This window comes from Vombatus ursinus, unplaced genomic scaffold (genome assembly GCF_900497805.2).
Source record: "Vombatus ursinus unplaced genomic scaffold, bare-nosed wombat genome assembly UNPS02014802.1, whole genome shotgun sequence".
Taxonomy (NCBI): Eukaryota; Metazoa; Chordata; class Mammalia; order Diprotodontia; family Vombatidae; genus Vombatus; species Vombatus ursinus.
The window spans coordinates 30,264,903-30,280,813 of record NW_020954580.1 but is presented as its reverse complement, the minus strand read 5'-3'; the positions used below and the strand labels follow the sequence as shown (position 1 = coordinate 30,280,813).

The following is a 15,911-nucleotide window of genomic DNA, read 5'->3' as shown; positions in this document are numbered from 1 at the left end:
ACCATTGTAAGTTCTCCTGTTATATTCTGAAGAACTTGTCCAACCTAATTCCTATTAACCACTTAGAGATCATGCGCACACACACACACACACACACACGCACGCACGCGCACACACACACACACACACACACACAGAGCAAATAAAAGTATAAACAAAGTACTTAAAACAGTGGCTTCATTAGATCCAAATATAAAAACTGAGGAAAATACTAAATATTCTGGTTTATACTAACCTTAAAGGGTAGATAGTAAATATCTCTTGCTTGAAATCTAGAGCGAAGAGGAGGGTCTAAAGGATTTCCAGAATACCTGGGTACTGGTAAACCCAGGGCAATCACTCGAAAATCTTCACTGACTCTAATAATCTTCCATGAATCTAGCTGTGTTTTGGTGTGATCCTACAGGGACCAAAGGACAATAATTAGAATGCAATTAATTGAGGTAAGGAGGTGAGATTCATACATTCCTGTGAAGCTTCTACTGTGAATTTGGTTAATCCTAGTTCAGGAGAGTTGTGCATCAAGAATATGAAAAGTAAACAACCAAGCAAAGAAAACCAATCCAAAAGGTGGCAAATTACATTATAGGGATCAGAATGATGGTGCTCAGGATCTGTTAGTAAAGGAAAGGCAGCCAACAGAAAATAAGGTCAGATCTAAGATAGGATAGGTGGGGAAAACATCATGCATAGCTTCATGGGCTAGAAGAAGTGGAATCAGAGAGGCAAATTATTTACAAAAGAGTGACTTGGGGACCAAAATAAGTGATTGAACCTAACAGTGTCTTCTCATCATCTGACTGAAGCTTATAAGTAACCAGTTCATTCCCAGTCCACCTCCTTTCTGGGAAGATACTAACAAGTGTCTGATCAAGTGCTATGCAGATTTAGGTGCTGAAAAGACAAAACCTTTTTAAGGTTTAGATTCAACTAAAGCAAAAATGAAATATATCACACACACACACACACACACTCACACACACAAACACACACACACAGAGGCCACAGCATTTTTTTTTCCAAATGCTAAGCCTAATTCAGGAAATGCTTAGGCAATATCAGTTTGGGTTATCAATTGTGTTAGACACAGTGAAAAATCACATTTTTAAGTAATCCAATCTCCTAGGTCCTAAAATGCCACAATCTAATAAGGCAGTAATTTCAAGGCTGGAGACAGTGGGGTGGGTGGGAGATACACTAAATGCTAAGAAAAAAAAAAAGCCAACATAATGAACACTTTTAATCAAGTTTAACTAGAAGGACTCTGGGTTTACAATGATATTTACTTTTGAGAAGATTGTATGTAATTAGGTAATTGTTATATCAAATAATTTCCAAGGAACAGCTCTAATCTAAGTGGCAACACAATCCTATTTTCACCTGACAAAACCCTGCTCAATGCAGTATAAAATATGACTTTTCCAAAGTCCAGGCTCAAATCCACAACAAAGACACAGAATAAGAAAAGTCTTTTATCAATAGTCAGTAAATTTAAAAAGAAACAGGTCGGTTTCAACAACACAGTATGAACTTTTTCTAATCAGCTAATATGAATGCTTTTAGCTAATGCCACCTCCAAGGACCAAACAGAAGTCATTTGGCAATTAAAAAGGGTAGAAGAAGGAAGGTTCTGCATAATCAATTCCCACAAATGAATTTAAAGTCAATATTCATTTCTGGAAATTAACTACAACAATATCTTAAAGCCATGGTAATTAGGTTGTTCTCAATTATATCTCCGAATTGAACCAGACTGAGATCATTTTTAGAAAAGGCTGGAAGAAACCTATCAGATGGTAGAAACACAAGCATATGAACACCTATTTAGGAGTTATAAGAGAACCCCAGAAGTCAGTCTAGATCATATAAACTCCTTCTACAAAATCCTCCTCCAAATCTACAAAATCCAGCCTCTGATCAAAGGCTTTAAATGATTGTAAACTCACTCTATTCAGAGGAGGCCATTCCATTTCAGGTCTGTTCCAACTGCTGGGAAGTTGCTTCCTTATGTTAAGATGAAAACTGCCTTTCTGTGACATCTATCCTAGTTCCCAAAGGCATGAATGGAAGGTACAGAGGAACCATTCCCTCTTCCACATGATAATCCTTAAAATATTTTTATAATCCTGCCTTACCATAGTCCTTTCTTTTTTAGACTAAACATTCCCAATTCCTATATCACATGTTGATGTGTCACCCTTTTTTGGACTCCCTCCAGCTTGTCAATGTCTTTTATAAAATACAGCAGCCAAAAAAGAACACAACACTTCCAATGTTGTCTGAAGAGGGGATAGTACAACATGACTATCAGCTTCCAGTTACCTCATTAGACTCACCATATTTCTGTTAATATATCTGAAGATACAGTAACTTTTTTAGCTTTCACATAAGGTCCTTGAGGGCAGGGACTGCTTTTTGCCTTTCTCTGTATCCCCAATAAGACAATGCCTGGCACACAGTAGGTGCATAATAAATGTTAACTGTCTACTAAAACTCCTGGGATTTTTATCACATTAACCATTTTCTATTTATGAGTCCCTCACCCTTAATCTGGATATCTGATTTTTCAAAATTCAAGTGAGCACTTGATATTTATCCTGAATATTATTCTTCTCATTAAATGTGACCTACTCTTCAGGAGTCATCAAACCACAGCCAGAGGACCAAATCCAGCCCTGTTTTTGAATGGCCTTAGAGCTAAGAATGTTTTTTACATTTTAAAATAAAATAAAACTTTTAATAAAAATGTAAAAACTATTCTTAGTACAAAAACAGGCTGAGGGCTGTAATTTGCCAACTCCTATTCTGACTATCAAGATATTTTGGCATTCCAATTCTATCTTCCAATGTATTAATCACTTAATACCCTCAGCTTCACATCACCTAAAATTTTAATTAGCAAGCTATCAGGCTTCATCTTAGCTTTTTTTGTTTGTTTATTTCATGATTTCATTTCTACAGGGTATTCTCAGTAAGAAAATTCCCTCTACCAATGCAGATTAGCACCTGCCCTGCAACTACAGACTAAGAGAGGTTAAGCAACTTGTTCACAATCAAACAGGTAGTATGTGTCAGAAATAGGACAGCATCAGATTCAGAGATAGACATGTACTTAGAGGTCATCTAGCCCTACCAAATCCCTTATTTTAAAGAGAAGGGAACTGAAGTCCAGAGCCAGTTAAGTAGTAAGGGGAAGAGAAAAGATGTGAACTCAGGACTCCTGACTCCATAGCCGGCACTCTTTCCTGTGCACCATGTTTGCCTCTGAGGTTAGGTCTCTATCCATAACTGCTTCTGAAAGTTACTGAAAATAAAGTATGGACAAGAACAGGCCCTAAGATAGAACTCTACAGCACTCCACCACGTATTTTTCTTCAGGATGGCATTCATTCATTAATATCCTCTCTCTGGGTTAAGTATTTCAACAAGTTCCAAGTTAACCTAACTGTGCTATCATCCAGCCTGTGGCTCTCCATACTGTCAACAAGGATTTCAATGACTGTCAAGTACCTTGTGAAATCCAGTCACAGTGTGTCTGTGGCATTCTCCTGCCCTATCACCTTAGTGACATATCAGAAAAAGAGATAAGGTGAGTGTGGAATGTCTTGTTTGAACTTAGCCCACACTCCTTGGTAGTTAGTTGTCAGCACAATCCTTTGTGGGTGCTTGTAAAATATATTTAACAAAGTTTTTTAGATCTAGGATTTGACATTGAATCTACAATAATCTACCTTCTTCCCTGTTCTGAAAATCATCATAACAAACACTCACCTCAACTCTTCCACTTTTAATAACTCCTCAAACAATAGCTCAGCAATCCTCTCTGCTAGTTCTTTTAGTACCCTGGATGTAAAAAAAAAGGTATTTGAACTCCCTTAATATCTCCTCATTGATCTTAGGTTTCCAATAACAGTTAATCATTTTTTGATCATTTTCCAATTTCCCTTTCTTGAGAGGCAACACGGCACAAAAACTAGAGTGCTAGATTAAGCCAGACTTGGTTTGGAAACTCAACTTTGACATTTGTTAGCTGTATGACCAGGAAGAAGACAATGAACATCTCTGAGCCTCACTTTCCTCATCTCTAAAATATGGATAACAACACCTGTGGTAGGTAGCTATGAGGCTCAAATTAGATAACCTATGTAAAGTTCTTAGCAAATTTTAAAGCTATAAACGTCACCTATCATTAATGTCATTGTTTCACTTTCCTGAAACTTTTTAAAAAAAGAAAACAATTACTGCTGTTACTTACTACCTGTGTGACCTTGAGAAAGTCATTTCAAATCTGGGAGTCTCAGTTTCTCTCTTCTGTAAAATGGGGGTCAGGGAGAGTTGGACTAATCAATGACTTTTAGATCCCATTGAGCTCTCAATCTATGGTCCTTTGACTAGACTAGATTCTAAGAACCCTTCCAGATCTAGAATCATAATTCTACAACCCCCTCTGCTCCATCTTTCCTGATACTATATTTACAAGACTAAACCACTCTCTTACATTGACCCTCCGTTATCTTTCCTCTTGGCCAACTCTTGTCCCTATACATCTGAGGCCATCAATGAGCTCTCTCCTAACCAGTTCCCTTGTTTGTTATACTGGTGGATCAGAAGACTGTCAGATAAAGCACAAATAAGCTTTAGAAAAAGATATGATACCACTCCATTTTATTACTCAATGGAACAATTTGATTCCATGTCACCAGAATTTATTTATTGAGAGCTTGTCATAGCTCTTGAACTAGCTTCCTTTTATGAGTCCCAAGGTATTCAGTCTAAGTTATTCATAGATTGATAAATGAGCTAGACAACATCAGAGAGCTTAAAAAGCAACAATCCCAACAAAAATCTGCTATTTCTGTTAGCAACTGGGGACATTTCAATGAATCAATCCCAAAGGATTTGCTGAGCATCATGCTCGGCAAATAGGGAATAACAGAATAAGAAGAAGAAGAAGCCATAGAAAGATTAATAGTTCCTTGCCAAAAGAAAGGAAGAAAAGGATTGTTAGACATTCTTAAAATGCAAGCAGACATTATTTCACTAAGCTGCAGTCCAGGCATATAAGTACACACCATAGGATTTCCTGAATGTAACTGAAAGTGGTTTACCTTCAAATGGAATCTATGAAACAGCTAATGTCTCAGAAACCCTCCATGGGCAATATTCACATGAATTCAGCCAATCGTATGTCAACAAAGGTGCACTGGGCAAATGGCTGAGTCATGTGGATTTGCCTAAGGAAATGGAGGGGTTATGACGATCATTTGGGAACAGAAATCACAGAAGAATTTTCCCTATCTCAAGATCAAAGTAAACAGAAAGCAACAGTATTTGTTCCTCTGCTTACCTGTAAGAGTTTGTCATAACGCTCAGCAGACATGAGGAAGCGTCCATCTTCAAGCTGCATCTCCCTGTTCTCCAATAAGTTGTTCAAAACAGGCAAGACATTCCTTTCTGCCTTCTCCAAGCCTTCGAGCACAAGGGTTCTACCTTCTGTGGCAGCACGGACAGCACACTTTTCCCAACAACAATAATAAAATATCAAAATCAGGATATGGAAAATAGCAAAATATGGCATAATTTCACATGAAACCTAAAAAAAATGAAGCTATAAATTATAGGAAACAGTGAAGTATAAGGTACTATGAGTGCAAAACATTGGATGGATAGACTTTTATACTTGGTCAATCTGTCAGAAGATTTGGGAGACTGGACTGGTTACAAAAGAGAGGTCAGTGAAGGGGAAATATATTGGGAACTACCTGTGGCATGAAGAAACCCTATCAATAAAGTTCCAAAAATAAAATTAAGACAAAAGTCATGGTACAAAGCAAGAAGCTTAAAAGGAAAAACTATTGACAATAATAACTCTCTTAAGTACTATAAATATCTGGGTTTTTTTTCAATGAACCTGATTGAAGGCACATTATCTATTCACTTAGAAAGGGAAAAGTAGAATGGGGTAAAATATCTCACATGAAACAGTATTCACTATACATACATACATACATATATATTATATATATATATATACACACACATACATACATACACACATACATACATACTTGTGTCTAATGGTAGCCACCTCTAGGGTGGGGGGGGGAAGAAAGTTACACAACTTTATTATATATTTAAAAGGAAAAACAAATTGTACATAATAGAGTTACAGTTTCATGTGCAATCTTTTATTCTACTTTGTTATGGAAATGATTGTTTTATTTCTTAAGTTCAGAATAAAAAAGTTGCTTAAAAAATAAAATAAAAGCAATGGGAAAATTCTCATTTTCTCCTTAAAGGGTCTATACCCAAAGAGTCAAAATTTACTGGTCCACAAAGAAAGTTTTAGAAGCTAATTTTCCTCGTGCCATATTCAGTGATAGAAAGAGATCAACTTTTAATATAAATATCTATTCTACAACCAGACCTGAACCCAGATGAACATAAAAAAACCTTGAAATAAAAAAAAAAATCCACAGTAGCTGTCTATGTGATGGGATTTAATCTTTTCATTCCTTTCTTTTGTAAACTTCCTCCCTTCAAAAATGATATTAGAATGGATTTACAAACAGAAAGATGGTTTCTTTGTTAAGGATCTAAAACTCCTTGGCTAAATCACAAGCAGAGAGGTTTCAATAGAGCACACTAACACTGAGCCCACTGCATCGATATATTGTAACCCTATCTCAGACAGTGAAAGATGAGTAATAAAAACACTTCCTGAAAACACTACTATAGCTCCAAAGCTAAAACACGGTCAGAGGCATGCTGGACACACACGTATATTGACAGCTGTTTAGTAAAAGGTCTTGGGAGACTCTTTAAGTGTTTGTGTATTATTAACAGTATCTCACTAGGCCAAAGTCCTCTTGCATTGTATTCAGTCTAGTTTATAACAAGTCACAGACTTAAAAAAAAACACACACACACACACACACACACATAGTTCTGGGGTGAGGAGGAGCGCTGGCGTGGTAGAGCTTGTAGTGGCTGTGGAGAGCAAACCGTCCTCACAGTTCCAAGACAGAAAAGAGTGCCCATAGACCAGAGCACAGACCAGGAAAGGGGTAAACACCTCGTCCTCGATCATAGAACCTTGGAAGAAAGGAAAATTTACAGGTCCCTAGAAGTATCTCTGAAAACAGCTGCACAAAACCCCTGAAGCTTGGGACAGTACATTCTCCACACTGGAAATAGACTCCTACCTTAACAAAGAGTTTAACTCAAGTAATTGGCCGGGATTATGAGCAAGCAACGCAAAAAGAATCAGACTAGATTATCTTACTTTCTTGACAAAGATGAAGAAAACATACAACCAGAAGAAGACAATGAAGCCAAAGCTCCTACATCAAAGAAAAATATGAATTGGTCCCAGGCCATGAAAGAGCTCAAAAAGGATTTTGAAAAGCAAGTAAGAGAAGTAGAGGAAAAACTGAGAGCAATGCTAAAGGAGACCCAAAAAAATACTGAAGAAAATAATACCTTAAAAAGTAGCTTAACCCAAATGGCAAAAGAGGTCCAAAAAGCCAATGAGGAAAAGAATGTCCTAAAAAGCAAAACTGGCCAAATGGAAAAGGAAGTCCAAAAGCTTACTGAGGAAAATACTTCCTTAAAAATTAGAATGGAGAAATTGGAAGCTAGTGACAATTTGAGAAATCAAAGCACTGTAACACTAATCCAAAGGAATGAAAAAATAGAAGAGAATGTGAAATATCTCACTGGAAAAACAACTTACCTGGAAAATAGATCCAAGAGAGAGAACTTAAAAATTATTGGACTATCTGAAAGTCATGATCAAAAAAAGAGCCTAGACATCATCTTTCAAGAAATTATCAAGGAAAACTGCCCTGATATTTTAGAACCAGATGGCAAAATAGAAATTGAAAGAATTCACCGATCACCTCCTGAAAGAGATCCCCAAAGGAAAACTCCTAGGAATGTTGTAGCCAAATTCCAGAATTCCCAAGTCAAGGAGAAAATATTGCAAGCAGCCAGAAAGAAACAATTCAACACAAGATTTAGCATCTTCTACATTAAGGGTGCAGAGGGCATGGAGTATGATATTCCAGAGGGCAAAGGAGATAGGACTACAACCAAGAATCACCTACCCAGCAAAACTGAGTTTAATCCTTCAAGGTAAAAAATGGTCATTCAATGAAATAGGGGACTTTCAAGAATTCCTGTGGAAAAGACCTGAGCTGAATAGAAAATGTGACTTTCAAATACAAGACTCAAGTGAAACATGGAAGAGGTAAACAGGAAAGAGAAATCATAAGAGACTTATTAAGGTTGAACTGTTTACATTCTTGCAGGGAAAGACAATATTTGTAACTCATGAGTCCTTTGTCAGTATTAGGGTAGTGGGAGAGAAAAAATTATATGTATGTATAGATAGAGAGATAGAGGGCACAGGGTGAGTTGAAGATGAAGGGCTGACATCTGGAAAATAAAATTAAGGGGTGAGAGAGGATTATACTGGGAGAAGGAGAAAGGGAAAAGTAGAATGGGGTAAAATATCTCACATGAAACAGACAAGAAAAGGTTTTTACAGTGGAGGGGAAATGGGGGAAGGTGAGAGGGGATGAGTGAATCTTATTCTCATAAGGATTTGGCTTAAGGAGGGAATAACATACACAATGGGGTATGGAAATCTATTTTACCCTACAGGAAAATAAGGGGGGGAAGGGGACAAGAGAGCAGGGGGTTGATAGAAGGGAGGGCAGACTGGGGAAAGGGATAATCAAAAGCAAACACTTCTGAGGAGGGACAGGGTCAAAAGAGAGAACAGAATAAATGGGGGGTACGATAGGATCAAGGGAAATATACTTAGTTTTCACAACAGGACTACTATGGAAGGGCTTTGCATGACTACACATCTATAACCTCTATCGAGATGCTTGCTTTTTCAATGAGGGTGGGTGGGAAGGGAGGAAGGGAGAAAATCTGTAACCCAAAGTTTTAAAAACACGTTAAAAATAAAATAAATAAATAAATAAATAAATAAAAAGAAACACTACTATAGCTCCAAAACTAAAACAGGGTCAGCTGCATGCTGGACACACACGTATATTGACAGCAGATTAGTAAAAGGTCTTGGGAGACGTTCTAAGTGTTTGTGTATTACTAACAGTATCTCACTAGGCCAAAGTCCTCCTGTATTATATTCAGTCTAGTTTATAAAAAGTCACAGACTTAAAAAAAAAAGAAAAGCACACATGTTTAGGTAGTTGATACTTGCTACGAAGAGAAGAATGAAAGAAAAGGAAGGGAGGGAGGGAAAGAGAGAGAGAAAGGAGAGAGAAAGAAAGGAAGGAAGGAAGAAAGAAAGAAAGAAAGAAAGAAAGAAAGAAAGAAAGAAAGAAAGAAAGAAAGAAATGAGGAAGGAAGGAAGGAAGGGGAAGGCAAAGATATCATTTGCCAAGTTTTTTGAAGAACTAAATTCATTCGTAGTTACTAACTCTGTTAGCTCAAACATAGCTGGGAAAAGTATTTCCTTTCCTCTCTAGAAACTGGTGATAAGAACTTTGAGATGGAAAAAAATAAAATGAGATAGTTCTTGTTCCATTCTCTTTTTTTCTATCCTCCCTCTTGTGAGAGGTAAGAAACAATTATCTTTCCATATAAGGAAATTGAGAGAAAAGGTAGCTCTAGGTCAGAGGTTCTAGAACTGGCTAAAATTGGATGAAATTGGTTGTTCGGTTAAAGAGGCTGGAAGTAGGATAAAGGTTAAGCTTTACTTAGAGTGCAAATGTGTAATGACCTCATTAATACTAACTTCTCTGCCCAGAGGGGAGCAATAGCACAAAACTAGGCATATTTCATATGTTAACAGGAGGGGAGAGACATGTTATGAAGTGGGACTATCAGGAAGATTGTAACCTGGAAGAGCTGGACCAATCCAGGCTCTGAAGTAAGGGGCAAGAAGGAACTAACTGCATAGAAGGCTTGCTCTAGTGTCTGACAGGGTGTGTGTCTTTTTTGAGGTAACACCCACTTCTTGCAAGAACTGTAAGTAAATGTCTCCTTTGTTCACTTCAGTTTTAAGTTTTGTTTCTTGAGGGAGGATGAAACTCCGCATGGTATGTTTCCAGGGGAGCAGTGAGTTGTGGCTGCATGGTTGGACTAAACCCCTAACCCTACCAAGGAGGTAACTGAACCCCATTTCTCACACTCTTAATAAGTTCCACTTTGTACTGTCAATAATTCGTGTATGTGCCTTATTTCATAATGATGATATTTATTTTTGTATCTCTCCTAGGGCTCTACTTTTCAATTGACCTGTAATTTTACTCTGTCTTGGGTGTACTTTGTGTCATCATCTAGAAAACAGGGATAAACACTTGCATTACCCTCAACATAAAATTGTTGTCAGATTCAAATCAGACAGTGGAGGAAAACTGCTCAATAAACTGAAGTCCTCTTATTATCACAGGACACAATGATATCCAGACTAGATGATATAATGCCAATGACTTAACAAAAACAACATTACTACAAAATCAAAGGAGGATAGTGTCAGAACCTTTGTTTGAATTCAGCAAGGACTATGCTAGATCTTGCAGCAGCCATCAAGTTCAGGTAAGAGAGAACCGCTGCCCTCACTGAGCTTACAGTGTACAGTTTCTCCTTCCATGTTACAAGGGTGTAGGGACATGTCGCCCTTAAGATCTGAAAAATCCACGTAAAATTTTTTGGCCTTCTCTTCATACGAGAGAAGAAGTCTGAATTATTATGGTATTAAAAGATAAAATATGTTGATATGATACAATACTATACATATATTTTATGTATTTCTGAGTTTCTAAACTTTGTGTTGTCTGCTGGCCTTCGCCTGTTATCTGCAGCTTCTGCAAGACTCCCCCAAAATTTCCATTTAATTCCTTATGCTGACTGGTGAGATATCAAAACTACAATAGGATAAGTTACAGTGTAGAAGGGATAACTCTGGTAAAGCCTAGCATACAAATAAATGGCCCTAAATCAGGAAGGTTGAGAAATAGCACTGATGACAAAAGTCAATCCAGCTTTTATTAAGCTCTTAGAACAACACTGGGCTAAGCCCTGGAATATCTTTGTTCTCAACAAGGCACATTCTACAAATGCAAATAACTATGTATGCTACTAGTATATTTACAAACTAAATAGCATGTTTTCACTAAAACTACTTCCTCCTTTCTCTAATTTCCGAAAACAGAGTATCATGATCCCAGTTGCCTAATTTCCAAGACCCACTTGAGTTGAATTCTGAAATATCTCTTGAATCCACCTGCCTCCTCTCATTCATTACCACTAGAAATAACCTTAGTTTCGGCTCTTTTATTCTCTTGCCTAGTCTCTAGAAATGTCCCTCTAACTGGCTTCTCCACTTCAAGACTAATAAATTCATTCCATCCTTGCTATTCATCTCACACTTCAAACTTAACTACTTACTCCTCCCTAAATGCACTAGGGGCTTTCCTGCTTCCATGCCTTTGCTCAAGCTGTTTCCTATTCTTGGAATACTTTCTCCACCATGTTTGTCGCAGCAAAATTTTATCTTCTTTTCCTAGTGTAGCTCAAATGTCACCCTCCTCAAGGAGTTACTGTTCCCTTTTAAGTTAGAAAGAGTTTCTCCTTCCTTGATTCTCTCATACTACCTGTCGTATAGCATACAGAACATTCTGCATTGTATTTTAGTTATTTAGCTATCTATTATCTCTCCCACTAAATAGATGCTTGAAGGAAGAGACCTTATGTTCATCTTTGCATCCCTACAGTATCAGATACACCTGACACATAGCAGTCACTCAATAACTGTTTGTTAAATTGAGTGTGTTCCTCTTTTGAGATCTTAAAAAAATAAAACTAAGTCCCAATCCTGATAAGTCTCAAGAAGAGCAAATTATTCATCTTTTCTAAATAGACATACAAAAACAAAGCAAACTTGCAAACTATATTCTTTAAGTAGGGAAAGTGCCTAAACTCCATATACACATATGAGTATAATATATATATATATGACTGTGCATGAGTATATATCATTGTACTATGCTACAGAATTCAATAAGCAGCTATGTGGTGCAGTGGATAAAGCACTGGGCCTGAAGTCAGGAAGACTTATCTTTCTGAGTTCGAATCTGGCCTCAAACACATACTAGCTATGTGACCCTGCACAAGTCTCTTAATCCTGTTTGCCTCAGATTCCTCATCTGTAAAATGAGCTGGAGAAGGAAATGGCAAACTATTTTAGTATCTGCCAAAAAAAAAAACCCAAATGGGGTCATGACTAAAATGACTGAACCATAACAAACAGAAATCAATAAATTTGGGGCATTTATTTACTGTTTTTTAAAAATATATTTTTTTAATTTAAAAAAAAATTTTTAAGATAAAATTTTTAAGTATGCCAAATGGGATCCACTATCATAGTTTCTTCCATTTCACTACTTCTGCCTCAGTGCTAAAAATCCTTTTTTAATACCAACATATCACTAATCTTGCAACCCTAAAAAAAAAAACAAAAAACACATGGGTGTAGTTACCTAAGCAACAGCTAAAGAAAATGAGTAATATTGGACAAATTGATATAAAATGGTTTCTGTTACATTACTTATCAAAAACAGAAAACATGGATAGATGCCTTTAAAAATCACATCTCAGGGTCCCAAATGAGTTGCTTTTTATAAGAATCTTTTGGGACGTCCTTTACTCCAAAAAAAGTACTGTTCCTACTAAAAATAAATAAAATACATGGCTTATTATGGCCTGCTAGCAAGATTATTAAAAACAAGATAATTTTTTCTATCATGCCTGTCATAAAACTCAGATTAAATATCATACTCTATTTTTACAAACACCACAGAGCCAAAATTACCCATTTCTCCCCGATCAAAGCAGAAATTTTTTGACCAAAATTAAGGCTTTTTTCCCAACTGTGAACCAAGCAGAAAATTGTCCTTTGACTACCAATGAAAATACAGGCTATAATTAAACACCTAACCTTAGAGAGAAATGACTTCTCAGTTTGCTTTAACCACTGTAGATGCCTTTGGTGTAGTCCAGGCCCTCTGTGTGGATACAGTCCAGATGGAAGAAGGAAAAAGACAAGGGACACCATTCCCTATTGTGGGTACAGCTACCATTTGACAAAGAAAGTAACTGTACATGGAAAGTGAAAGAAATTAAAGGCACAGTCATCAGTACACAAGAATTTATTAAGAGCTTACTATGTGCAAGCACTATGCTAAGGCTAGGAATACTAAAACACATGCAAGCAAAAAAAAAAACAAAACAATCTTAGCTCTCAAGGAACTTGCATTCTAATGAGGAGCTGACAGCATATAAAAGGAAGCTGGGAGGGGGAGGGTAGTGAGAAAGGTACTACCGAAGGCTAGCGAAGGAGTCAAAATTGCAGCATGGTAAGAAATGGCTGGCCTTGGTACCCTCCCTTAATGGAAGAAAGGGGAGGAGGAAAAAGTAAGTATTTATTAAGCACTTACACAGTGCAAGACACTGTGCTAAGTACATTACAAATATCTCATTTGATCCTCACAACAACCTTCACAACAATCTCCATTGCAGAGATGAGGAAACTAAGGCAGGCAAAGGTCAAATGACCTGCCAGGGTCATACTGCTAATAAGTAGCTGAGGTCACATTTGAACTCAGGTCTTTCCTGAGTTCCTGCATTTTCCTGCAGGGCCAGCCTGCAACAAATCAATAAATCAAACATTTGTTAAGCACCTCCTATGTGCCCAGCAGCTAGTACCTGGAGTTAGGAGGACGAGTTCAAATCTGGCCTCAGACATTAGCTGTGTGAACCTGGGCAAGTCACTTAACTCTGTTTGCTTCAGTCTCCTCATCTGTAAAATGATCCAGAGAAGGACATGGCAAGCCACTCCAGTATCTTTGCCAAGAAAACTTTCCCAAATGGGGTCATGAAGAGTCAGACACGACTGAAATGACTGAACAACAACAATAACAATACCATCAGTCACTATGCTAAGCACTGGGGATACATTACAATCTAATAAGGGAGACAATATTCATGCAAACAAATACATACCAAACAAACCATATTAAGGATAAACAGGAAATAATTAACACAGGGAAGGTAATAGAATTAACAGGAGTAGGGAAAAGTTTCCTATAGAAGAGGAGATTTTAGTGGAACTTAAAAGGAAGCCAGAGAATTTAGCAGGCAGAGTTGAGAGAGAGCATTCCAGGCATTAGGGACAGCCAGAGAAAACGTCTGAAGTTGAGAGATGGAGTGCCTTGCTTGTAGAATACCCAAGAAGCCAGTGTAAGTCGATAAAAGAGGACCTGTTGGGAAGTTAGGGGTAAGATGTCTGGAAAGTTAGTAGGGGGCTAAGAAATGGGCTTTGAATGACAAATAGAGCATTTTCTATTTAATCCTGGAGGCAATAAAGAGCCACGGGAGTATATGGGGGGTGGGAGAGACAGGGAGGCACAGGGTGGGGGGGGGAGGATATATGTGTTGACATGATCAGACCTGCACTTCAGGAAAATCACTTTAGTGGCTGGAGGATGGATTGGAGTGAAGAGTGACTTGAGGCAGGCAGACCCACTGGTAGCAGGCTATTACAATAGTCCAGGTGTGAGCTGATGCACTGGAGTGGTGGCAGAATACACTGAGCCACTTGGCAGCCTAAAGCAGGTTCTGAGAGCCATACATAGTCATAGTTATAGTCAAAGTCACCATAGTCATAGTCAATAAATACTTTGTTAAGCACCTGCTTAACCAGGCACTATGCACTCTGGGAATACAAATAAGTAAAAGAAAGACAGTCCCTGCCTTCAAGGAGTTTACAATCTAATAGAGGAAGAAAATACCCAAAAGGAAGTTAAAAAGGGGAAGGGGGTACCAGAGGGTACCTGTCCTGGGACATGATATTTATGGAGTCAAAACCAAACAGAGCAGCTAGTGGGAAATGAAGAGCTGGCTGGAAAATTCTGAGCCCTGTATAAAGGAAGGCCTTGAGAGGAATTTTGTACAGTACTCTGCCCTCCAGCCCTCCAATCAGAGGGGGAAGGCAATCAGAGGAGTTGAGTATCAAAGATGAAGCAATTTCCATGACGATGAGATTTCTGGGGATGAACTTATCCTGGAGTAGGCATGTTGTTTTTAAGGAATCCAAATGGGAAAACCAAAGGGAAGGGCCCACGGGCCAAGGGTACTTTCAAAATGTGAATTTCACCCTTTCATCTCACTGTCTCATTCAGACTCTGGTCCACAGCTTTGCAAGGAAAGTGTTAGCAACTGCAACAATCCAGTCTATACCTCCTGTAGTACATAGCATTCAACTTTCTTTTACGTCTCAGCATATGGAACGGTTAGACCCACAGTTAACTGGGAGGTTTCCCAGAGAAAATAAGCCTCAAAAAGGAATCAAAGGAAGGTAACAAAGGGTACAGCCAGAAAGCAGTGGAAAGGCTGTTTTACAAGAGGAGTAAAGAAGAAGAAGAAATAGAAGATGCTGACAAGACCATAAGGGTGAACAGAATGATAAGTTTAAAATTTTATGAAGTTTGAGATAGCTGAAGAATTTCTTGCAAATGGAAAACAGAAATTTTTCATTAAAATGAATACTAGAAAAATAAAGTTCACAAAGAACTAACGTGGACCAGAAAAGCAACGAACATGGAAAAGGATGATTTCAGGTAGAAAACAGAGTAGTAAATGTTCAATACTGTTCTAAAGAGGTTAGTTTTAGCTATGGGTTAACAAACCCTCTTCATTAGAACCAGACTAACATTTAACATTATTCATACCAATCCCTCCAGATTAATAGAGTAACAAAAACACTGAAAATAGCATTGGAACAAAATATTTTGACTTCTCATTGATAAAAACTAAGCAAACAGAGTGTGTGTGTGTGTGTGTGTGTGTGTGTGTGTGTGTGTGTGTGTGTG

At 37.7% G+C, this 15,911-nt stretch overlaps 1 protein-coding gene across 1 annotated transcript in view; it reads right to left on the bottom strand.

Annotated features, from left to right (window-relative positions):
- Nucleotides 1–15,911, bottom strand: part of VWA8 (von Willebrand factor A domain containing 8) — a 399,466-nt gene that overhangs the window by 299,274 nt on the left and 84,281 nt on the right. Inside the window, exons 5-6 of the mRNA XM_027873608.1 lie at nt 5,348–5,515; nt 236–400 (exon numbers count right to left, since the gene is read on the bottom strand). Coding sequence (XP_027729409.1) covers nt 236–400; nt 5,348–5,515 — 333 coding nt within the window. The remainder of the gene's footprint in view (nt 1–235; nt 401–5,347; nt 5,516–15,911) is intronic.